Below are 24343 nucleotides of genomic sequence, written 5' to 3'. Positions count from 1 at the left end.
CTACCAAGAACAGTCCAAGTGGAGAAAATGCTGTTATGAGGCTCAGAGGCAAGAATACTGGAGTGGGGTTGCCATTACCTTCTCCAGGGGATCTTCCCAACCCAGGGATGGAAGCTGCATCGCCTGCATTGGCAGGTGGATTCTTTACCATTTGAGCCACCAGGGAAGACCATAATTTGATAGTATTTTTAAAAATTGTTTTGTGCCTTAAACACCTACTATGGAACATACTTCACATACTACAAAACCTCACTTGGAAAAGTATCAATTTCAGAAAAACAATTAGTGACGGCTTTGAGAGGAGAAGAAATTTTCAGCTTAGCAGAGGGCATTACACAATAGTGGACATAAGTGAACACAGCATTAAATAACAAGCACTGTTCTAAGCACTTGGTATAAATTAACTTCTATGATCCTCACAGAAATCGTATGCTTTTACTTAGTTTATCTTAACCATAAACATACTCCTTTGACAGTTGTCTTTCTGCACATTTATTTTACCAAGCATTAATCATTACACTAACCCCCAAAATAACAAAGTTCTAGAAACCTCTAGAAGTAGAGATGAGGTCACTGAGATAGTTGAGGGTGACAGGAATAATTGTTTTCTGCCAAATAGAAGTTTTTCAAACTGCCAAAAAATTGTCCAGAGAAGGGAGCCAAAAAAGGCAGATCAGGCAGTCTCTCCCCAGGCTGGCCATAAACTCGAGAGTCTCTTTGACCTCTGTCTACCAACATGAACAGCTACATCAGCCTAAGGGCAGGCTTGAAATAAGGTCAGACCATCTCAAGTGAACTTTGAAAAATAAACAGTACTAGAAACCAGAGAGTAAGCACATGCGCCATTTATCATTTCACCTTCATGAGGTCAACAAGTATGTGTCACGCACTTTCCCTAAAGTGGCCAGCAGAGGTTGGGTGATGGTTTCTGTTGTAAGCATTTAAATGGAAGGTTACCACTTGTCTTCCTAGACTTTCTTGCATACTCAGTAGACAACCTGAATAATGGATGCCGGAGGCCATGCTCTACATCCTAGGAGCAGGAAACAGTCAAGGTCTCTCCTGATGCCTCTTGACTTGCAGGAGTAATGGTTATTCAGCCTTTGGTGCTCCATCCACCTTGTCCATTTGTGTTTTCTCCTGTAGTCTGTGCTGAGACCGATGTACACAAGACCAGAGCCAGAACATAAGTATTCCAGGGTTACAAATCCTCTGATGTTTCAGTCTACTTCTTCGTGTGGTATCCTAAGTATTTTCTCCTAGAAGGGGAAAAAGAGAAATAGATTTTTAGAATTCCAAGTTTGATTCCGTGTTGAAGTGAAAACATATGCCTGTTAACTCTGCTTTCTTATCCCAAGCCTGACCTGAGGCTTGCAGACGTGTTAGAGTTGGGGGAGGGTTTGGAAAGGTGACTAGCATCCTTGGTATGCCTGAAAGGAAAACACCAGCTAAGGACTTATGTTACACACTCAGTGTCGAGTATAGGAAGGGTCTAGATGGGAAGAGTCTGATGCTGTATTTAAATTCAAAAAGGTTGATGACTATGGAGGTTGCTAACCTCTCCTTTCAAGATGCGGTAGAAGGGGTGAGGTTGCAGGACCACAGGATAGCTATGTGAATAGTGCTTCAAGTGAGGCAAAAAGGGCCAAGGAATAAATGAAAATCAAATCGTGGCTTGTTTGGCATGCTTTGTCACTATTCATTGATTTGACTAATTAATTATTGCTCTCCAGGGTTTCCCTGGTGGCTCAAAGGGTAAAGAATCTGCCTCCAATGTGAGAGACCCATGTTTATCCCTGGGTCAGGAAGATCCCCTGGAGAAGAGAATGGCAACCCACTCCAGTATTCTTGCCTGGAGCATCCCATGGACAGAGGAGTCTGGCAGGCTCCAAAGAGTCAGACATGACTGAGAAACTAACACACACATTGCTCTCCAAGTATTGGCTGAGCATCTATGACATATGTAAAGGTAATGGAAACCACGAGAGAGAAAGAAGGGGATGAAATATATAACCTGGCCTTCATAGGCTTGTGGTTCCATTGGGAAGATTTGGTGCACTCCTGTGAGACGTGGAATGCTAAGATATAATACTTAGGAACCCCGAGCTCCTGAAAATTGTATGCCTAGGAATAGTTTTTCTCCTTCTACCCCACTACAGGGACACTCCAGAGAGCCACTGAAATCCCTGGGGCAATGGAAGGTTGGCTACCAGTGTCCCCTCATTCCTGTTCAGGGAAGCTGAGCTCACATGTCAGTCCACATCTTTTCCACATTCTCATAGTCATATCAACTCATAAATATTCTTTGAGCAGCATCCTTTATTTTTTGCAACTCTGTTTCTGACTTTGGAAAAAATTAGTCCCTTTTTTTTTTTCTTCCCTCTCCTAATTTCTAGCTTTGTGCTCCAAATTAAACCTAACTGTGGCCAAGACTTAAGATTAGGATTTATGATGACCTGGAAAAGTAAACTAATAAATTTTGAATTGAAAATACATGTGATAAAGAACTAGTGCCACAAAATTCTAAAGCTTTTAGCTTTTGAAAATTCACTTTATTATTTCTACCCCAAAATCCATCTGTTTTCTCTGATTGGAATTGTTTTTTTCTCTAGCACTAGCAGCCAAATTAAAAAATAATAGAACTGTATTCTTTCTTCTTTTTATTTGCTTATTAGAATTAGGACCACTATTTTTAATGACAATTTCTTGAAATATAGTGTAAAATTCACCCTTTTAAGAATATATAATTCAGTGGCTCTTAGTGTGTTCAGAGTTGTGCAACCATCAGCTCTATCTGATTTTAGAACATTTTCATCATTACAGAAAGAAACTGTGTCCATCAGCAGTCACATGACATTCTTTCTCCCCACAGCCCTAGAAAATCACTGCCTCTACGAATTTGTCTATTCTAGACATTTCATATAAATGGAATCATACACTATATGGCCTTTTTGTCTGACTTCTTTCACTGTGCATAATGTTTTCAAGGTTCATCCACCTGTCCATACTTAATTCCTTTTTATGGCTGAATGTTACTCCAGTGTATGGATATTTCACATTTGGTTTTTCCATTCATTGTTCATTATGGAAAATCTGTGTTGTTTCTACTTTGGGGCCTTTATGAATAATGAATACTGCTCTGAACATTCATGTACAAGCTTTTTTTTTTTTTCATGTACAAGCTTTTATGTGAACACTTGTTTTCCGTTTTCTTGGGTATAGACAGAAGAGTAGAATTGGTAACCCTACATTTAACATTTTGAGGAACTGCCAAATTGTCTCCCAAAGAGGTCAGACCATTTTAGAATCCAGCCAGCAATGTACGAGTGATCAAATTCTCCACATCCTCACCAACACTTGTCTTTTTTGTTTTAGCCATGCTAGTGGGTGTGAAATGGTAACTCATTGTGGTTTTGATTTGCATTTTCCTAATGTTGAAGATGTCAAGCAAACATCTTTTCATGTGCTCATTGGCCATTTGTATATCTTCTTTGGAGAAATGTCTGTTTTTAAAAAATACTGATTCATTTGGCTTTGTCAGGTCTTAGTTGTGACACGTGGGATCTTATTGTGTCATGCACAATCTTTTGTTGTGGCGCACTGACCCTCTAGTTGTGGCTCACATGCTCCAGAGCATACAGGCGCAATAGTTGTGGCGCATGGGCTTAGTTGCTCCACAGCATGTGGAGTCTTAGCTCCCTGTCCAGGGATCGAACCCACATCCTCTGCATTGCAAGGTGGATTCTTAACCACTGGACCACCAGGGAAGTCCCGGAAATGTCTGTTCAAATTGCTTGCCCATTTTAAAAATTGGTGGGGGGTGTTGTCCTTTTATTGTTGACTTGTAAGAATTTATTACATATTCTGAATACAAGTCCCTTATCAGATATATAATTTGCAACTACATTTTCCCCATTCTGTGGGTTGTCTCTTTACCTTCTTGAGGGTATCCTTTGAAGCAGAAATGTTTTTAATCTTGATGTAGTCCCTTTTATTTTTTCTTTTGTTGTTTGTACTTTTGGTATAGAAACACTATTTTTCATAGAACATTTTTGGCATTTCAGTTACATTAGTTAACTAGATTTTGAGAACTGGCTTGTAAATCCAGTTGATACTTACAGTCCCTCTGGAAGAATATACTGAGAAGACCAACAATGATGGTAATTTCCTGTATATAATTGTAGTGCAAATATCAAGTGTCGTAAAGACTCAGAGGCTGGTAAGGGTCTTGAGCTGGAGTAGACAGGAGGGGCTCTGAGGCGGAGGAGGGACTTGAGGGGGCCCTGGTCTTGAAGGGCCTTAGAGTTGTTAAATCTGAAGTGATGTTCAGGAATCTATACTCCTCCATGAGTTAAAGCAGCTTGAATTTGGAGTACTTAAGAGCCTTGTTCAGATTAGCCACTTCCTGCTGCTGCAGTTGCATCAGTCATGTCTGACCCTTTGCAACCCAATGGACTAAAGCCCACCTGGCTCTTCTGTCCTTGGAATTTTCCATGCAAGAATACTGGAGTAAGTTGCTATTTCCTTCCTCAGGGGATCTGACCCTGAGGATATCCCTGACCCAGGGATAGAACCTGCATCTCCTGCATTGGCAGGCGGGTTCTTTTACCACTAGCATCACCTGGGAAGCTCAGATTAGCCACTTAAGGGCTATCATATCTGGTGTGACAGTGGAAAATAGGAAAGAACAGAAGTCTGGGTAGTTTAATGGGCAGGAACTGGTGATTGTGGTGGGCACGTCAGGCCCATAGCCATGATCAGCTATACTTCCCATCTGGTAGCCAAGAGACTAAGCCTGTTTGGAGGCCTTGGGGTCATGCTGGCCATGCCCAGAGCAGACTCGGGTCTTTTCCTGGCCTCTGGACCACCCTAGTAGAAATAGGACTCATGATAGTAGTGCATGTCCTCCTAGGAAGGGCTGGAACAGACAAAAATGTCCTGTGCCTACTGAGGTTTAGAGCTCTGGGGTAAAGCAGTTTGAAAAGGTTCCCCTTATGAGGCCATTTGAACAGGACAGTTTTAAAGAAATCTCAAAGGAAAAGGGTAGGGGAAGGGCTGAGGCTGAGGAATCAGGGTCTGTTTTGCCTGATAGCAGATAATTTAAAAATAGATGAAAATTAAACTGCTCTTCAGTTTGCATCAAAATGTCCCTGTCGGAATGTCTAGGTCCCAACAGCAATGACAAAATGTCATAAGCCCTGAAGCTCTGTGTAAAGATTGTTCCCATACCCCTGAGAGAAGAAGGAACTTCTAGTCTCACTGCCAGACTTCCGTTGCCTGCAAAATTTGTGAAAACAGAAATTGTATCTATCCAAACATTTTATATCTCAGCATCTCTTCATTTCCTGTTCTGTCTGACCAGTCCCTCTCCTCTCACTCACATACCCCACATACCCTTTGGGAGCTCAGTAAATATTTATTGATAATGAAGATAATAACTAAAAATATGTTCCCATCAATGGGGTAAATCTCTTGCCACTCAAGTGTCCTAAACCCATGAGAACTGCTTCAAAGATGTGTTCCCTTCACTTAAAAAAAACAAGCCCCAGAAAAAACACCTTTCCATGCCGTTGCCCCCTGAGTTCTGGGAAGATATCATTTTTAGATGGAATGCACTTACCCATCCACCATGCTGCTGGATCCAGGGTGAGAAATTATCTTTCAGGTACTTGGTTCCAAAACCCAGCACCCTGTTCATGGGGTGGTTGTCGACAGTCGTGAGCTTGGCTATGACATCTATTGCAAGAGCAGCTTTAAAGCCCTGGGCTTTGACCTCTGATTCTCCCCTGGTGTCCACGGCCCTTAGGAACTGGTCTGTGATGGTCTTGAAAACAGGATAGGATAACCCATCCTGGAAGCAGGTCATCAAAACCTTGTCTTTCTTCAACTGTGTACGAGAGGAGAAACAGTATATATCAGCCTTGGCCGGGGAAGCAGACTCTCCTGCTGAACACTGGGCGACTAAAACACCCAGTGGAAAACCCTGGATTCTAATCTCAAATGTGGAACCATATCCCACAGGACCAGACAGGGCATGGACTTTCTCTGTGAATTCCTTCCATGGGAACCAATACAGACTGAACAGCCTGTTCACAGGACATTCAACAAATGTCTCCTAGCACTTATGACAGGTGGTACCGTGGACGATTAAGACGCGTCCTCACTCAAGGGGCTCAGAGTCCACTGACACTTGTAAGCCAGTGAAAGGTGCTTTGTTAGAGGTTGTGTGATGGGCAGAATCCAAAACCTGGAAATCGCTGTATTGGCTCAAACCCCTGCTCCACTTATTATTAGCTGTGCAATCTTGGAGAAATTACTTAACTTCTCAGTTTCAGTTATGTCATCTCTAAACTGGGGCGACAGCCTGTACGAAGAAAGTGAAAGTGAAGTCACTGTGTTGTGGCCGACTCTTTGTAACCCGATGGACTGTAACCTGCCAGATTCCTCCATCCATGGGATTTTCCAGGCAAGAATACTAGAATGGGTTGCCATTTCCTTCTCCATGGGATCTTCCCAACCCAGGGATTGAACCCTGGTCTCCCACCCTGCAGGCAGACTCTTTACCATCTGAGCTACCAGGGAAACCCAGAGTAATTTTGAAACACTTGGCCTTGTACCCAACATGGAAAAGATGCTCTTGAAATGTTAGCATGTGTCCAGGGTGCTTCAAGAGCTCAGAGTTATTAGGGAAATGTTCATGAGTTACCTGAGTTCATGTGAAAAGAAAAACAAAACCTAATCGATTGATTCCCTTCCATTGTTCTACTCAATTGATTTTACCTTATACTCCTCTCTTGAATGTTGTATTTCTTAGCTTTCCTTCCTTTAGAGTATCATGGTCTTAGAAAAAGAACGATACCACCTTGGCCTTTCTTTCTTTCTTTCTTTTTTTTTTTTGGCCATATGGGGTCTTAGTTCCCTGACCAGGGGTTGAACCCATGTCCCCTGCATTGGGAGCATGAAGACTTAACTGCTAGACCACCAGAGAAGTCCTAGTGGACAGCCTTGAAAGCTACAAGGTTCATCCTTCAAATGGGGAGAAATGACTTGCCCCGTAACTCCTGTCCATTGATGCTAGTTCTGGAGAAACACAGGGTCATCATATGCCCTCTTCTGTTTTCTGCTTCCTCTGCACCCCTGTCCACCCTCTACTAAGGTCCCAAAACTCTCCTGTTTCCTCCTCTTTTCTTTGGTCTGGCCTTGGTTCCCTCAGTGTTCCTCATTCTGTACCATCGCATATTCCTCCCCCATCCTGGTCACCGTCCTCTGGGACACCTCTGACAAGGGCATCGAGGAGCCACCGAGCACGCTGGGGTGGACTGGGGTGGGTGGCTGGCCAGTTAGCACTGTTAACCCCTCCTGCAGAGCCCCACAGATCTGACTTCCTGCCCATGGATCCTTGCAAAACAAGTGTGTGTGTCCCCTGACCAGCTCCTGATGGCCAGACACAGGAGACCACACAGCCATCCATGGGTAACACAGAGACGGGATGCGTTCAGAAGCCGTGACCACAGGGGGCCCTGCCCACCACCTCCTTACCTGAAGGCAACCCTTGCACGTTCCTGACGGGAATAACCAGTCTCAACTTCTAACTGGCATGAAACCCAGCATTCTCCAGGTAACGCTAACCTGTCCCCTGGCCGAACTGCTGAGAGAGAACAGTCCAGCTGTTCTAGGGGGAGATTTCAGACAACACACCAGACTTGGAGCAGCTGTGGGACACAGATATTCAGGCTACAGGGCAAACACAAGAGTCTAAACTTCCCTGAGGATCAGTTACATGGGGAACTAGATTCATAATTCTATTCAGCGAATTTTAATTTATTGGTGACTTTTTTCCTTTCCAAAAATTCCGAGGAGGCTCCAGAAGGTTTACTTATGTTTTCCAAAGTGATTCATTTTTGAGACCCTGCCAGCATGAAGAGTTTTGACTCCAAGGGAAATAAAATTTAGGACTTAAGTGGAAACCAGAACTTTGAAAAAGGAGTACAACCATCAGTCCAGTTCCATTCCCCAGTACAGGGCGGGGACACAGAAAGAAAACCCATTAGTTCAAGATGCTCCCTACCTCTCTTTCCAACTGCTCCCCTGAATATTTCAGCAGCTCAACAATTCTGGCTATTATTTGGTCTTCTCCTTCTGTCAGGGGAAAATTACAGTTATTTCTTTCAAGAGAAAAAAAAAAATCTTGTATGTTTCCAGGGACAAGCTTGTAGCCTAGTTAGGGAGTGAGGAAGACCATGCACGTTGTAACTTCCAGCAAAGTAAATCTACTTCACCTCTTCTGATGACGCCCAAAGCGTTCTGAACAGCCTCCCCTCCACCCCCCTCTTTTCTCCCTTCTTTCCTCCCCTAGCCCCCTGATTCACACCGTGAAACTCATCACTTTATTTGCTCTAAGAATGCTGTTGAAGATGCATGAGCTTATCTCTAATGATACTTAGAAGAAATTTTTTTATCTTTTTATTTTGTATTGGGGTGTAGCCAATTAACAATGTTGTAATAGTTTCAGGTTGAGAGTGAAGGAACTCAGTTAAACATATACACGTATCCATTCTTCCCTAAACTCCCCTGTGTTCCAGGCTGCCATGTAACATTGAGCAGAGTTCCCTGTGCTATACAGTAGGTCCTTGTTGGTTATCCGTTTTAAATATAGCAGTGTGCACTTGTCCCTCCTAACTCCCTAACTATCCCTTCCCCCCTGATACTTAGAAGAAATGTCTGTCAGGTCTTTGGGTTTTTCCTGAGCAGGTGGTCTTTTCCCATGTAGACACCATAAACCCCTATTTGATCATATTCATCCTTTGTGTTAACTGCTAGAAAACTCGGAGCCAAACTGTGGCCTCCTGAGAGGAAGGTACACAAATTCTGAATTTGGGGAATTAAAGTCATTCCCAAACCCACCTATTTTCCTACTTTTTTTTTTTTTTAAACATTATCTTTCAAATTGGATTTATCTAACTTTGCACTTGTACAAAGTACATGTACCAAAACATATACTTTGTATGCTGTGTCTTTACAACAGGGTAGAGTTTAAGTAAATACAATGAATAAGTTCTCCCACCCCAAAGGCTAACATGGCAGATGGAGACGGAGATGGCCCCAGTTGGTGTGTGCTGTGTGTGTTGGAAACAGGGAAGGTGGAGTCCGCTTTCCCTCATCTCCAAACGTGCTAACAGTGAAATAATATTAGGAAAACAGTCATTGCTATAGTGTGGAATCCAAACAGAGACAAGCCTGTTACTGAGGGAACAGCACGTTTTCCTTGTGGCATAGTCTCTGAAGTCACGATGTCCTCATGTGGGTCCCAGAGGAGAAGGGGAGGAGAGGCCAGGAAATTCATGCCATGAGGTCGAGTGAAGGGCAAGGAGGTAGGAAGCCTGAGACCCAAGTCACCTGGGAGAAGGACTGGATGCTTCCGCCACCCATGTGTAGTTTTTATCGGATTCTGTTGCCTCTTTCTGGGAAAGTTGCTGCAGCAGCAGTCCCAGTTGCTCATGTGCCTGGAGGATGAGGGCCTAAGCTTTGGCTTGTTTTGGCGTCATCACTTTATGTGGCCCAGACACACATGAGATCGCAGTAAAGTAGGAACACTTTGGGTTTTTTTTTACTCTCTGAGGGGTCCTGCTCTCCCAGCTACTCACTCTAAGCCCCTTTGGTAGTTTGTGGTCCTGGCAGCACAGCACAGGGTGGACACACTCACCAGTTTGGATCGGGGGTTGGGGGGCACCGCCACGATTGAAGACTCCTCTGCCTTGTCGCTTGATGTGCTGCCAGCTCAAGAGCCAGCTGGGCCCCTCATCGTCCACTGGGGTTTGAGAAAGAGAACCACAGGTTGGACAGTCATTAGTGAGGGAATGTCAGACTGAACTCCTCTTCCCGGGCACTTGGTCCTCTTTCTCTCAACTCTGGGCTTCCCTGGTAGCTCAGACCGTAAAGAATCTGCCTGCCAATGCAGGAGACGCGGGTTCCATCCCTGGGCTGGGACGATCCACTGGAGGAGGGCATGGCAACCCACTCCAGTATTCTTGCCTGGGAAACCCAATGGAGAGAGGAGCCTGGCAGGGTACAGTCCATGGAGTCACAAAGAGTTGAACACAGCTGACACCTTCCCTTTCCCTCACATCTAGAATTTCTCCAGGTCGGTTGGGGTCCACAGTCCTGGCTGTTGCTCCAGTTTGGGTGACAACCAACCCAGCCTCATCACGACTTCTCAGGTCTGCTTCATGTTTGGCTCTAGGCTTGGTGCCTGACAAGCCCCCTGCTTCTTCACGGGAGCCCAAGGCAACAGTGTAAACTCCTGGGGGGACGCGCCACCTACAGCCTGTGCACTCGTTGAGCACACCGGGCCTTGGCCGTGGCTAACATGGTGAAATCCAATGCTGCGTTCCCCCTGCCCACCCCCCAGCTGCGGACAAGATGGAGTGCTCGCTTTGCACCTCCTCCTGCCCCTCAATAGGAGACTTTTCTTTGGACTTAGCAGTGAGCTTGGCATGCTGCTTCCCTCTGCTGGAGCACTCGCCTTGACTTGGGCTGGGTTCTCCAGCTAAAGGCCAGTGCCTCCAGCGTGTGAGGGTGGTGCCCTGAGCCCAGGTCAGCAGAGATTCCTAAGTGGCAGGGCCCTGAGCTGAATAATACATACGTGCTCATGGACCTCTGCTTGGCCAATATGCACCCTGGGCCAAACGCTCAGAAGGGAAGTTTACCTTTCTTGGTACTTTTAGCTCCAGACTGCCCTTCGAAACTCTGGGGTACCGGAAGCTCTTGGGAGTTGAAGCCTCCTCCCTGGCTGTGGAACTCTTCTGGCGGCGGCCAGGAATAAACAATTTCAGCGACTCGGTTGGCAATGGAAACGACTCTGGGGTCCGCAGCTGAAAGAAGACAAAACGGTGCTGACAGGCCCTTCCCAGAACTTTGTCTGGCTCATTGGTATGCACGGTTGCCCGAAATGAAAACACCGGGCCTAGAGGGAAAGGAAATGGCCCGGGGGCTGGGCAGGAGTGTGCGTTTGGGGGGGTGGTGGCATTCTTCAGAAAGCCTGGGCAGTTGCCTGGCAGAGGCTGGGATGGGGGAGGGGCACGCAGGAATGATTGCCACTTTGAAACAATTACCCCTCTGCACCCTCTTTTGGAAGTCTTGCAAAATTAGGGTCCCCTTGCCCGTTTGCAACACAAAAGGGGCTGCAACACAGTGCTCAGTTCTTTGCTTGAGGGAACGCTCATTACGCTTTTATTTTTATTCTTTTTTGGGGCATCCTTTATATCTTGGAGAGCTGGCCCCTATGCACTTTGGAAGGCATTCAGCAGTGTGACAAGCCTTTGGGGGCTGGTCACTGAGGAGAGAGAAATATCCCTTCTCTCGGGCTGTATTCCTGACTCAAGCCCATTATCAAGGAACTTCCCTTGCTGGTACGGTCACGTGTCGTCTTCCCCGCCTCCACGCCTGCTGGGAAACATGCAAAAAATGTGGATAGGTAAACAAGGACGCATAAAATCTAACCCATGACCCTCAAGAATTTACAATCCGAGAAAAGACTTATGTCAAATGTTTGCACATGTAACTGGAGAATAAAGCATCTGGGGACATGAAGTTTTAAATGGCTCTGGCCCCCGAATGTCATGGCCTGTGAAGGACAAGTCGACTTGGTCCCTGGTGGAGGATGGGGTTGGGGTAGGAGGGCAGGCAGTATTGCTGAGTTATTTGGGAGTAAAATTTCATTGTTAATCTGTCACTACGTTCTTAACACGTAGAAGCTTGTACAAGCTCTGCCTTTGATATGGAGCAGTTGTATCATGTAATGTTTAAGAACAACAGTATTTAATTCATAAGACTTGTTGACAGTAACGGGTTTGGGCCAGAAGGTCAGTGTGCCCAGAGGAACTCCCAGACTTTGTCAGTCAGGATAGATGAGCAAGGCAAGGCGTGGGTGTCATGTGAAGAGCTGGGTGTGACCTCCTGAGGAGCTGCCAGGTGATGTCTGATTCTCTTTCCCCAGATTCTCCCATCACCCTCCTGGGTGTTCACTGACAGGCCACTGATGCTCTGTCCACAATGCCTTCCTTTTAAAAAGAAAGCATAATGGCTTCCTTAAAAAGCCACTTTTTTCATGGTGCTCCATCCATTGGGTTAAAAAACAGATTAGCAGTAGATTAGAGAGAGAAGAACTGGAGAGGTTAAGGAGTGGAGGATCAATGCTTTTCCTTTCCATTTGACAACAATCCAACCAAACATGCTTTCCCACTTTTAAATCACCTTACTGCAGTCCAACCAGCCTCCTCGTGAACGCCAGCCGCCCACGCAAGGAGGTGGCAAGAGGCTGGATGCCCAAACCAGTGGGAGCCTTCCCTTGTGTCCATGGGAGGTAGGAGAGGAAAGTGTGCACGCCTTGCCTCTCTAACCCTGTGCTGTTGGTGGGGTGATTAACACGCTCTTTTCAATGGAAGAGTCACGCTCTGCCCACCTTGCCCTCAGAGGAGGCAGATGAAGACCCTCATGGCTGTCTCTCCCCATCTCCCAGCCTCCACCACTTGGTCACGAGACCACCAGAGGACACAGAGGTGGTCCCCAAGCTGACTAATCTGTGTGTCTGTTTCTATGGATTGGAGGAATGCAGACAAAATATGTGCAGGAAAATCTATAAGTAAACACATTTTGAAACTCAGGTGAATTAACCTGGTTAAGATTCCCATTCTAGGGACTTCCCTGGCAGTCCAGTGGTTAAGAGTCTGTCCGCAGGAGGTACTGGTTCAATCCCTGGTCAGGGAACTATAAGATCCCACATGCCTTGCAGTATGGCAAAAAAAAAAAAAAAAAAGAAAATTTCCATTCTAATATCTTGTTTTTTTTAAAGATTTCCTTCTGTTCAGAGTTGGTCTGATCTGATAGGCAAGGAAACATTGGATGGGGGTGGAGAGAAAATGGAAAGGCTGCCCTTCTTTGGAGTTTATTCTGGGGGCTCATTGTGCAGTTAAGGAGAGCAGGAGAGTGGGGAAGGCATTTGGCTTGAGGTTTCTCTTTTAAAGAGAAAGGACAGGGCATTTGGGAGAGAATTTCATATAGGGGAGTCTGCTATTTCCTACCTAGTATCCCTTTTCTTTATCTTCCTTAGTAACAGACCCCTGAAATGTCAGGGGAAGCTGACAGAACTACATTTCTCAGCCTCTTTTGCAATAAGGTGTAGGCACTGAGATGTAAGAAGTTGGCTACAGTTTTAAGAAAGCTCTCTAAAAGGGAGCGGAATTATCTAGAAAGATAAACTTTTGTCCTTCTCCTTGCTTCCTCTTTCTCCCTGCTTAGAATGTAGACACGATGGCTGGAATCTGAGCAGCCATCTTGGGGTTTAAGGTGACTTTGAGGTTGGAAGTCATTAGCTGAGGGGCAACAGAATGGAATCCTTAAAGACTGGGGAACTGGCAGATCAAGCCTGAACTGCCAAACGGTGGTTTTCTTTTATAGGAGAGAAAAATAATCTCTATGTCAGTGAAGTTACAGCAGATCACAGCTGTGGAGAGAAAAAGAGACTCACAGAAAAACTGGGTTGGTGTTTCTCAAATTGGTACAAATTCGTTTTTCTACATCCGAAGGCCTGTCACTACAAGACTTTGGTCTTGGGACAAAATCTCATAGTTCTTAGTCCAGCCTGGTGTCTGAAATGGCAGCACAGGCTAAATTGTGACCTTTAGTTAAAAAAACCCAGGGGACACCAACTACTGAGTTCTGATTTACACGTGGCAGAAGAGAAATAGAGGGTAAGTCCCTCTTGGGTCACACTCAGCATAGAACCAGCTAACCACCCTCATAATTACCTAAACAAGAAAGCAAAGAGAGAGAAAGGGGAGAGGGAGGACCAACTTATGTGAATCATTAAAGCTAAGCCTCCTTAGGAGATAACCATTTCTACTTTTGTAGGAATATCTATAGTTCTACACAGAGATCTGGAAATTTTAGAAAATAGGCAAAGGTCCAATGACCCTTCAGTAATCTTCAAATACAGAACACTGTTTTCCTCAGGAAAACCAGAAAGTTAAAGTCAGGAAAAATCTTCTGTTTCCTGGCAAACTTCAAAGAACAGGACAAGCAGAAAGACCTATTTATGTGCCTCTAAACTTCCCTGGTGGCTCAGACGGTAAAGTGTCTGCCTACAATGCGGGAGACCTAGGTTCGATCCCTGGGTCGGGAAGATCCTCTGGAGAAGGAAATGGCAGCCCACTCCAGTACTCTTGCCTGGAAAATCCCATGAACAGAGGAGCATAGTAGGCTACAGTCCATGGGATTGCAAAGAGTCGGACACGGCTGAGCGACTTCACTTCACTTCAAACTGTTCGATGGGGCTTCCCAGGTGGCTCAGTGGTAAAGAATATGCCTGCCAATGCAGGAGACACAAGAGACCCGGGTACTATCCCTAAGATCCCCTGGAGTGTAGGAAATGGCGACCCACTCCAGCATTCCTGCCGGGGAAAATGCCATGGACAAAGGAGCCTGGCAGGCTACCGTCCGTGGAGTCACAAAGTGTCGGACACAACTGAACACACACACAGGCAAGCAAGCCAAACTGTTCTGTTTGCTCTGGACCTCAGATCCCACCCCCAGCAGAAGACCTGGAGGGAGGAGGATTTCCTCAGATAATCCCAACCTTAACTTCTCCTCCCTAAAGTTTACAAGTCCAACGGGAAATGGAAGTTTCCTTGAGCAGCCAGTGCTCTAAAGCTCTCATTGTGTGCGCTGATTCTCCAATAAGCCTGACAGTCACAGCATTTAAAACTTGAGACATTACTGCCACCTGTTGACTAATTATTGACACAGGCCAATCAGCCCAGCAGGAGAGCAGGTTTCTTTTAAAATCTGGGCATCAGGCAGAAGATATGGTTAGAGGGGAAGATGTTTATGCCTAGGTCTGTGGTTGAAGGGCAACACTGTTAAAGCCTTTCATGAAAATGTTCTGTTCAATACACTGTGTTTTGTCCCACTGAAAGAAGATTTAGTCAAAATGCTTCTTGGTTGTGTTTTGAGTGGCTTGAACTTTGAAATCCCTTTTCTATATAGCTATCTGATCTTTCTGTACACCTTCAAGAAGCCAAGGTACAGATGGAAAGGCAGAGGCTCAGAGATGGGAGTTGACTTCCCTCATGAGGAACAGCGGCCTGAGCCCATCTGGGGATCTTCCCTTTGTATTGGTCTCTGGCACCGAGGATTAGGAATTTGGGCAGCAAGTTTAATTATAGATGGTGGAGCCAGAAAACCAGTCCCATCACCCTTCACCACCAAACTTTTCCTTTCTGCTCAGTCTTAAGGAAAGTAGGACAATTAGGATTGAGTATTGGGCTTCCCTGGTGACTCAGTGGAATTGGAGAAGACTCTTGAGAGTCCCTTGGACTGCAAGGAGATCAAATCAGTCAATCCTAAAGGAAATCAACCCTGAATATCCATTGGAAACAATAATGTTGAAGCTGAAACTTTAATAATTTGGCCACCTGATGCAAAGAGCTAGCTCATTGGAAAAGACCTTGATGCTGGGAAGGATTGACGGCAAAAGCAAAAGAGAGCAGCAGAGATTGAGATGGTTAGATAGCATCACTGACTCAGTTCACTTCAGTCACTCACATGTCTGACTCTTTGTGACCCCATGGACTGTAGCACACCAGGCTTCCCTGTTCATAACCAACTCCTGGAGCATGCTCAAACTCATGTCCATCCTGGTGGACATTGAGTCACCGACTTGATGGACATGAATTTGAGCAAACTCTAGGAGACAGTGAAGGACAGGGAAGCCTTGCGTGCTGTAGTCTATGGGGTTGCAAAGAGTCAGACATGACTTAGCAACTGAACAACCAGAGCGGCAAAGAATATGCCTGCTAATGCAGAAGACACAGATTGGATCCCTGATCTGGGAAGATCCCACGTGCCGTGGAGCAGCTGAACCCGTGCACCACAAGTATTGAGCCTGTGCTCTAGAGCCCATGTGCTACAATTACTGAAGCCTGTGAACCCCAGAGCTTGTGCTCTGCAACAGGAGAAGCCACGGCAATGAGAAGCCTACAGACCCCAACTAGGGAGTAGCCCCCAGTCTCCAAAACTAGAGAAAAGCCTGCACAGAAATGAAGACCCAGCACAGCCAAAAATAAAAAGTAAAAAAACAACAAGAACAACAAAAGAATTGAGTATTAATAGGTTGGGAAGCTGAGGTTCAAAGAGTTCCCTACCTAAGGGTGGGAGGAGGCAAACCCTCAGGCACACAAAGAAGGGAAAGAAGTGGCTGTGGGAGAGAAAGTGCAGTTGGTTCCCCAAAGCTTACCTTTGTGCTCTAAGCGCTGGTCCATGCTGGAGCGGGACCTTGGCCATTTCGGACTCCGAGGACGGACCTGAGGTCCCCCCACCCTTTGTCCCTGGGCACGGATTTCCGGAGGCGAGCTCTGTGAGTCCTCCTCCTTCTCTGCTACCCCGAAGAGGGTCCTCCAAGACGACTTTTTCTTGGTGAGGTTTATGGCCTTCTCGCTGGATTGGGAATTTCTGCAGGGCCACGGCCCCTGCGTCCATGCCTCATTCACTGGCCAGCTCTCCGGCCCTTTCTGGGACAGACTCCTTGTTCTCAGGAGCTTTGGTGAGAGGACGACAGAGGTGTTCTGGAAGACGTGGTGTTTGACATAGAACTCCAGGATTTTGTACTCCAAGCTGTCTGGGTCCTCATCATCCAGGGGGATCTCTTCCAGGTCACAGGGGCTGGCAGTGCACATGGTGGGGCTGCAATGACAAAATCCACACGTGTCCTTCCACCTGGGAGCTCCCTACTCTTAGTAGGAAAGGGGAGACGGGGTGGAAGTGAGTAAGTATTTACTGAGCACCTATTCTCTTTGTGGTGTTGGAGAAGACTCTTGAGAGTCTCTTGGACAGCAAGGAGATCAAACCAGTCAATCCTAAAGGAAATCAACCCTGAATATTCACTGGAAGGACTGATGCTGAAACTGAAACTCCGATGCTTTGGCCACCTGATCCGAAGAGCTTGACTCATTGGAAAACACCCTGATGCTGGGAAAGATTGAGGGCAGGAGGAGAATGGGGGTGACAGACAATGAAATAGTTGGATGGCATCACTGACTTGATGGACATGAGTTTGAGCAAGCTCAGGCAGATGGTGAAGGACGGGGAAGCCTGGTTTGCTGCAGTCCATGGAGTCACAAAGAGTTGGACACGACTGAGCAACTGGACAAATTCTTTTTGTGCTGGGAGGCAGTGGGTAGTCAGAGATGGAAAAGCCAGGGTTCTTTCTGCAAGTTCAGATTTGTGGAGATGAGGAGATGTGTACATGGATAACTCCAGACGGAGAGAGTGAGCTAGGAGCTTGAACAAAGATACAGGAGCAAACACAGGAGGTGGGGGAGGAACAGAGAGCAGCAAATGGAGGCAAGTGCAGCCTCCTTGTGGCTGGATCCTGGGGCTTAGAACAATCTGGGCACAGAGCAGACCATAGGTGAATTTAGGTTGTGTCCCTGGGCCCTGCAACCGGACCCTCGGACCTGGCCCCACCCACCAGTAAGCGGGCACTAGCTCCAGGATGTGGTTTCACCCACCAATGAGACGGCAACAGTCCCAGGGACTCCTAAAACCTACCTCGATCCTCTAGTTAACTCAGCAATAACCTGAGTCTCCCTGGGATTCTGCAGTCAGCCGCCTTGTGACCGGACCCTGCCAACCAGCAGCTGGGAGCCTCCGCACAAGGGAGGGCCTGACATCCAACTGGGTCAGGGGCCAACCAAGCCTACCAGACTGCCCATGGTAGCCAGCCTACCACAGCAGAAGGACCCATGCAACCACACAGGGAGCACCCTTGGAGCATACAGTGATGAGAAGGGAATGAATTCTGGGATGCAGAGAACGTTTCCTTCAAAAAGCCATTTCTCCAAGATCAGGAAATGTAACGAACCTACTGGCTGCATAGAAATAAGAACAAGTTAGGCAAAATGATGCAACAGAGGAACATATTTCAAACAAAGGAATGAAATAAAGCCTCAGGAGAACTGAGTGATGTGGAAATAGGCAATCTACTCAAGAAAGAGTTCAGGGTAGTGATCATAAAGATGATGTAAGAACTGGGGAGGAGAATGAATGGAGAGTGAGAAGTTAGAGGCTTTTAACAAAGAGTGAGAAAATAAAAGAACAAACAGAAATGAAGAATACAAAACTGAAACGAAAAATACACTAGAAGGAACTGACAGTAGAGACTAGGCGATACAAAAGAATGGATTAGTAAGCTGGAAGACAGAGTAGTGGCAATCAATACTGAACAGAAAAAAAGAATGAAAAGAAATAAGAGTTCAAGAGACCTCTGGGACAGCATAAAGCACACAAATATTTGCATTTTAGGAATTCAGAAGGAGAAGAGAGTGAGAAAGGGGCTGAGAACATATTTGAAGGCATAATAACTGAAAACTTCCCTACCCAAAACAAACAACCCAATTAAAAAATGGGCAGAAGACCTGAAGAGACAATTTTTCAAAGAAGAAATACAGATGGCCAGTGGGTACAGGATAGGAGACAACATTGTTAATAATCTTAGTTGCCTACATTCATATCTCATTAATTATTGAAAACAGCTAATTCTATTGTTACTTCTGCATCTAATAGCTGAATTGTTCTGTAAAGAAGAATTTTACCTAATCAGTTCTTTGGTTACTTCTCTATTAAAGTATTTTCTATCATAGTTATACTTTCTGTTATTAATTTCTAACTTGGGCTTCCCTGGTGGCTCAGATGGTTAAGAATCTGCCTGCAATGCTGGAGACCCAGGTTTGATCCCTGGGCTGGGAAGATCCCCTGGAGAAGGAAATGGCAACCCACTCTAATGGTGAGAAAATATGACCTGTATGTGATACAGTTTTTGAAATCTGTTGAATCTTGCTTGATGGTCTATTGTATGGTCAGTTCTCAAAAACACTTCATGTGTGCTTGATCAGAATATGTGTGATCCAGTTGTTAGGTACATCGCTAAATGTGATTATAAAATAAAACTTATTAATTATATCAAAAGTATCATTAATCATCAGAGAAACGTAAATCAAAACCAAAATGAGATACAACTTCTCACCTGTCAGAGTGGGTCTCTTCAAAAAGTCTACCAATAGCAAACATTGACAAGGATGTCAAGAAAAGGGAACTCCCATACACTGCTGGTGAGAATGTAAATTGGTGTGTCCACTGCAGAAAACAGTATGGCTGTTTCTCAAAAAAGTAAAAGTACCATATGACCCAGCAATCTCATTTCTGTGTATATATCCAAAAAAAAAAAAAACCCACCAAAAACACTAATTCAAAAAGACACACGCACCACAATGTTCACAGCAATAATATTTACAATTATCAAGATGTGTAAACAGCCTAAGTGTCCATCAACAGATGAATGGATAAAAAGATGTGGTATGTATGTGTACACACCCACTCCACAAGCAGGGCCTGACATCCAGCTGGGTCGGGGGCCAGCCAAGCCTACAACACTGCCCATGGTAGCCAGCCCGCCACAGCAGAAGGACCCATGCAACCACACAGGGAGCACCCTCAGAGCATACAGTGATGAGAAGGGAGTGAATCCTGGGATGTGAGATACTATTGTATAAACTATAAAAGAGAATGAAATTTGCAACAGCATGGAGAGTAAGTGGAATAAGCCAGAGAGAGAAAGACAAATATTGTATGATATCATTTACATGTAGAATCTCAAAAAATGCAACAAACTAATACATATAACAATAAAGGAACAGACTCACAGAGAAGAAACTAGTGGTTACCAGTTGGGAAGCGAAAAGGCGAAGGGGTAAGAGAATGGTAGAGGACTTGGAGGTACAAACTATTGGGTATAAAAAAATAAGCTACAAGGATATATTGTACAGGACAGGGAAAATAGCCAACATTTAATCATAACTATAAATGGAGTATAACCTTTAAAAACTGTGAATAATTGTTATACATCTGAAACTTATATAATATTGTACATCAACTATACCTCAATAAAAAGAATTTTAAAACCTATGAAACATGGGTATGTGGACAGAAGAAAAAATTGGCACATGTGAATCACTTAAAATAGTGCATAAAAGTGAAAGTGTTAGTCGCTCAGTGGTGTCCAGCTCTTTGTGACCCCATGGACTACAGCCCACCAGGGTTCTCTCTCTGTCCATTGCATTCTCCAGGCAAGAATACTGGAGTGGGTAGCCATTCCCTTCTCCAGGGGATCTTTCCAACCCAGGGATTGAACCCAGATCTCCTGCATTGCAAGGCAGATTCTTTACCAGCTGAGCCACAAGGGAAGCCTATATATGACTATAGAAAACTATATATATATATATATAGTGTGTGTGTGTGTGTGTGTGTGTGTAAAGTATACATACCATAAGCTATGAAGCCTGGAACTTGGCTGGCTTTCCCAGCACCTAACATAATGCCTGACAGATGGTAACTTCTTGATAAATATTTGAGGAATGAAAGAAAAATGATATAGTGCTGCCAGATAAAATATGAGACATCTAGTCAAATCTGAATGTCAGGTAAACAACAAATAATTTTTTAGTAGTCCCAAATATGCTTACACTAAGCATGTCTGTTGTTTATCCGAAATTCATACCTAACAGGGCCTCTTGTATTTTTATGCAAATCTGGCAATTCTGTGATTAACAGGTGCTGCTTATAAAAATGGAGCTCTGAGATTGTTGGAAGCAAGTAAAGTGGACCCAGGTGAAGACTGAGCAACCCGAGTCTCACCAGAGACTCACCAGAGAAAGAGTGGTTAAAAAGTGAGAAGAGAGTGGGACACATGGTTCCAGACTTGGGGGAGTGACTCGGTGTAGAAGGCCCCAGGAGAGCATGTACACGGGTTTTAATTTGGACCTTCCTTTTGAGTTGGACAGCCCTGGATGCCTTAGGCAGGACATACACCTGGGTCCTCTAGGAAGCAAGGCCTTGAACTTGCAACCAGAATACTATGCTTGGGAGAAACCAGGTAAGTTAAACCAAACCAAACCCAAACCTTTCTAATGTACTGTGAAGACTTTAACATTGTGTGTGTGTGTGTGTAGTGTGAAGACTTTAATAGTGTGTGTGTGTGTGGAGGAGCGTTGTTGTTGGAGAGAGAAAGGGCCTGACTTCTTTAAGAAACCAGAGTTTGCTAACTATTGATTCAGGAGCAACATCTGAAAAGAGGGGAAACCCTGAGGTCAAGGTGGAGAACACAGCCCTTCCACTTGGTGAAAGAATAAGTTTTCGTGGTTTTCCAGGTTAGAAAGCATTTGAGTGCTTGGCCCAGCCAAGAGGCCAGACCAAGGGCAAAAGAAGCAGAGGGCCCGGCAGCCCTCAGGAGAGGAGGGTAGTCAGGCTGGGCAAGTGCTTGCAACTGAGTCGAAGTATCAGTTAAGACATGTTGGATGGGCTTAACAAGCATAGGGTATTTTTCCTATTAATCTGCTTTGGGAATGAAGTGGGAGCTGTTAAATGCATAGTGAAGTCTTATTTTAAAGCAAAGCAGTGACTTTCTTTATCGCAAATTGCAGCCCTTCTGCTCTTTGCTGTTCCTATTTAAAGTCAAGCTTCTCTTAATGAAACGTACAGGTGAATTTTATACACAACGCTGATGGAAATGAAGCCCTGAGTGGGGCCCCAGAATGTAAGTTCAGAGCCAGGAGTGGAAATTATGAATAGTTGCAGAAAAACAAACTTGTTATAATTGAGCGACTCAGTGGCCCTACCCTTTTGACCCAGTCTTTCTTTATATACCCTCTTTCTTATCTACAACAAACTCTGGCAGACCTACTCCCCAAAGCTAGGTTACACAACATCTTTTCCTGGTCTCTTTTCTTTCTTGGAGACTTGCTTCTCCCCGCCCCGCCCCCACCCCGGCAACCCCCAAAGTGGTCAAAATCCTCTGGGTCCCCAGTGACGGCTCGTCCCCTGGAAGCACCGCAGAGCTGCAGCTGACCTCCAGGATCACAGGATACTCTGTAGGGATTTTTCTAGCTCTGGATTCACTGGTCAAGCTTAGAATTCGCTTCTCTTTCCGTCGCAGGTCGTGGAGCAATCAACCTCGCGCATGCTCCGTGATTCCAGCGCACAGAGGCTGTGACCCAGGAAGCTGGACAGAACTCTGCCCTGGCCTGTCCTGGGTGTGAGGGGCATGAAAGACCCCTTGGCCCAACAGACTCAGCCGCAGAGCTTACTTCATGACTCTGGACACACCGGCAAGGCCTGAGTGTAAGACCGGGGGAGGACGCTCATCCCAGAGGGACGTATGCAGACCAGCTGATGAGCTGGGTTCTGTCTGGCTGTCTAGCGCCTCTCCTTTCGCACTCTCTGTCCTCTCACAGGCCACCCCTCCCCTTTCTTCCCTGAACTTCAGACCTTCTAGCATCCTTCTCTCTCCCCCACTTGTCATTTCTGAGTAGCACACGGTCTTTAATCCTAAGGGTGAAATGAGGTAAAATGTCTTACTGTCCTACAATAGAAGCTAAATTGAGAGAACCTCAGGTCTCATGAATTAAACACAGACTCAGGCTCTGATTATAGAACAGAGCGGGCAGGGAACTCAGGAGGGAGCCTTCTAGAGGGGAGGGGGAATTCCCCATTTCACTTGTGCCGGTACTGAAGGAAGTCTCTAGGAGGACTAGACCTTGTGCCCAGAGATGCTTGGGGCTCAAAGCCAGGGACTCCTGTCCTCAGCCCATTTGTGCTCTGGAGGAGGGAACTAGTGTTTCCACGGGCTTCTGTCATGCTATCACATACTCACTGAGACAGGCCTGCATAATATTAAAAATGATTCAGCCAGTTATATTTTCTTAACTCCCCCAGCCGTTCTGGAGCAAAGGAGAAATGAAAGGGAAACCTAAATGTCTCTCTTTCTCTTTCCTGAAAACCCCTAATGAACTGTACACTTAGCTTTTAGTTTTAGATTCTTACTTTTGCTTCCTGAGACTTACATGATCAGAACTCCTAAACAAACGTAGTAAACATTAGGTTTACCAGCCCCCAGCACCTAATGCACCTAATGAACACATCCAGGACTGTAGTTAACCCCCCCACAACCCCCACGTCCTGCTGGGAAGGCTGAATCTCTCCAGGTGTTACCTGGTCTTCAAGCTGTCAGTGGTTGCTCCCGCTTCGGGTCAGGTGGCTGTAAGGATATGTCTATACCTGAGTCTCTCTCCACGAAACTTAAGAGGAAACTGTGGCCTAGTCTTCCTGGGTCCTAATTTCAGAAGGCCCTTGTGATCTAAGACGCCACCGGAGTGTAGCCGGTTCAGGTTGGGACTGAGGCTGGAGGGAGGCTTATAAAGGGAGTCACTTCCTTGTTAAGCCCTGCCCTCAGCTATTTAACTGAAGGAGGGACTGACCTTTGCCCAAGTAATTTGACTCTAGGAGTTCTGCATCTTTATTAAGGACTCTCACTGCCCTTTAGGACGGGGACAATTATGTGGGTGCCCCCCGCCCCCACCATAGGACTTTACTTTTCCTTTCATCAGCTTCAATCAAGTTGAATCAACCGTGTATGTGCTCAGTTGTGTCCAACTCTTTACGACCCCATGGACTGTAGCCTTCTAGGCAAGAATACTGGAGTGGGTTGCCATTTCCTCTTCAGGGGATCTTCCCGACCCAGGGGGTTGAACCTGCATTTCTTGAGTCTCCTGCATTGGCAGGCCGTTCTTTACCAACTGTGCCACCTGGGAAGCCTTCATCAGTTTAGCAAATGTTTACTGATCATCTCTGACAGCAAAACCTACTTCTCTTCTGATTCTAAAAATACACATTGGAGAGTAAGGCTCAAGAGGGAGAGGATATATGTATAATTATGGCTGAGTGACGTTGAAAGACAGAAACCAACACAGCACTGTAAAATTAAAAAAAAATGCACATTTGTTGTAGAAAACTTGTAAAACAAAAAATAGCATACATAAAATAAAGACCACCATGATCCAGTCATCCAGCGAGAATTAATTAAAAACTTGGTATAATTCCTTCCTTCTGTGACAGTATCGCTTTGCTACCCTTGAGGTGTCTGTGTGGCCCACTGCCTGTTCTCTGCATGCTGCCCTCAGTCATGCATCTACCAGGGTGCTCCCCTGCAGTCACATGGACCACGTGACCCCTGCCCCTTGTTAAGAAGGAAACAACAGACCCCAAATGGAGTCACTTGTGTTGGGCCCATGGCAGCAGACCAGGACTTGATGCCTAAGCTGATGATAATTTCAGCCTTCCGAGGAATGTGATTCCAGCCAAGTTGGAATTTCCTGGTCAGTCTTGGGAAATCTGCAGATAGACCCTTCTGTTCCCTTCAGGAGTGAGGCCTTGCCTAAAACAATACATCTTTGCTGAT

The 24343-nt window shown here is 45.5% G+C and overlaps 1 protein-coding gene across 2 annotated transcripts; it reads right to left on the bottom strand.

The window, feature by feature from the left end:
• Positions 1-468: 468 nt before the first annotated feature.
• On the bottom strand, positions 469-23281 carry BCL2L14 (BCL2 like 14). 2 transcript variants are annotated; one of them, XM_061125027.1, is made up of 7 exons: positions 23098-23281; positions 16292-16737; positions 10707-10871; positions 9704-9808; positions 8069-8139; positions 5621-5887; positions 469-1259 (listed from the first exon to the last, which is right to left on the bottom strand). In XM_061125027.1, exons 2-7 carry the CDS (start codon positions 16728-16730, stop codon positions 1221-1223), a joined length of 1086 nt encoding a protein of 361 aa, XP_060981010.1. In that variant the 5' UTR covers positions 16731-16737; positions 23098-23281; the 3' UTR covers positions 469-1220. The 2 variants fall into 2 exon arrangements, with proteins under 2 accessions (XP_060981010.1, XP_060981011.1); XM_061125028.1 differs by having other exon boundaries at positions 23164-23273.
• Positions 23282-24343: the final 1062 nt, after the last annotated feature.

Source organism: Dama dama, chromosome 22 (assembly GCF_033118175.1).
Source record: "Dama dama isolate Ldn47 chromosome 22, ASM3311817v1, whole genome shotgun sequence".
Lineage (NCBI taxonomy): Eukaryota > Metazoa > Chordata > Mammalia > Artiodactyla > Cervidae > Dama > Dama dama.
Note: the sequence above shows the minus strand (reverse complement) of the source record. Positions and strands in the feature narration are given on the sequence as shown.

Coding starts and splice junctions, on each gene's coding strand:
- BCL2L14 (XM_061125027.1), bottom strand. CDS start 16,730: ATGTGCACTGCCAGCCCCTGTGACCTGGAAGAGATCCCCCTGGATGAT. Junction 9,809..10,706: donor AGCTAAAAGTACCAAGAAAG/GTAAACTTCCCT, acceptor CTCAAACCCCAG/TGGACGATGAGGGGCCCAGC. Junction 5,888..8,068: donor GGGAGCAGTTGGAAAGAGAG/GTAGGGAGCATC, acceptor TCTCGTACACAG/TTGAAGAAAGACAAGGTTTT.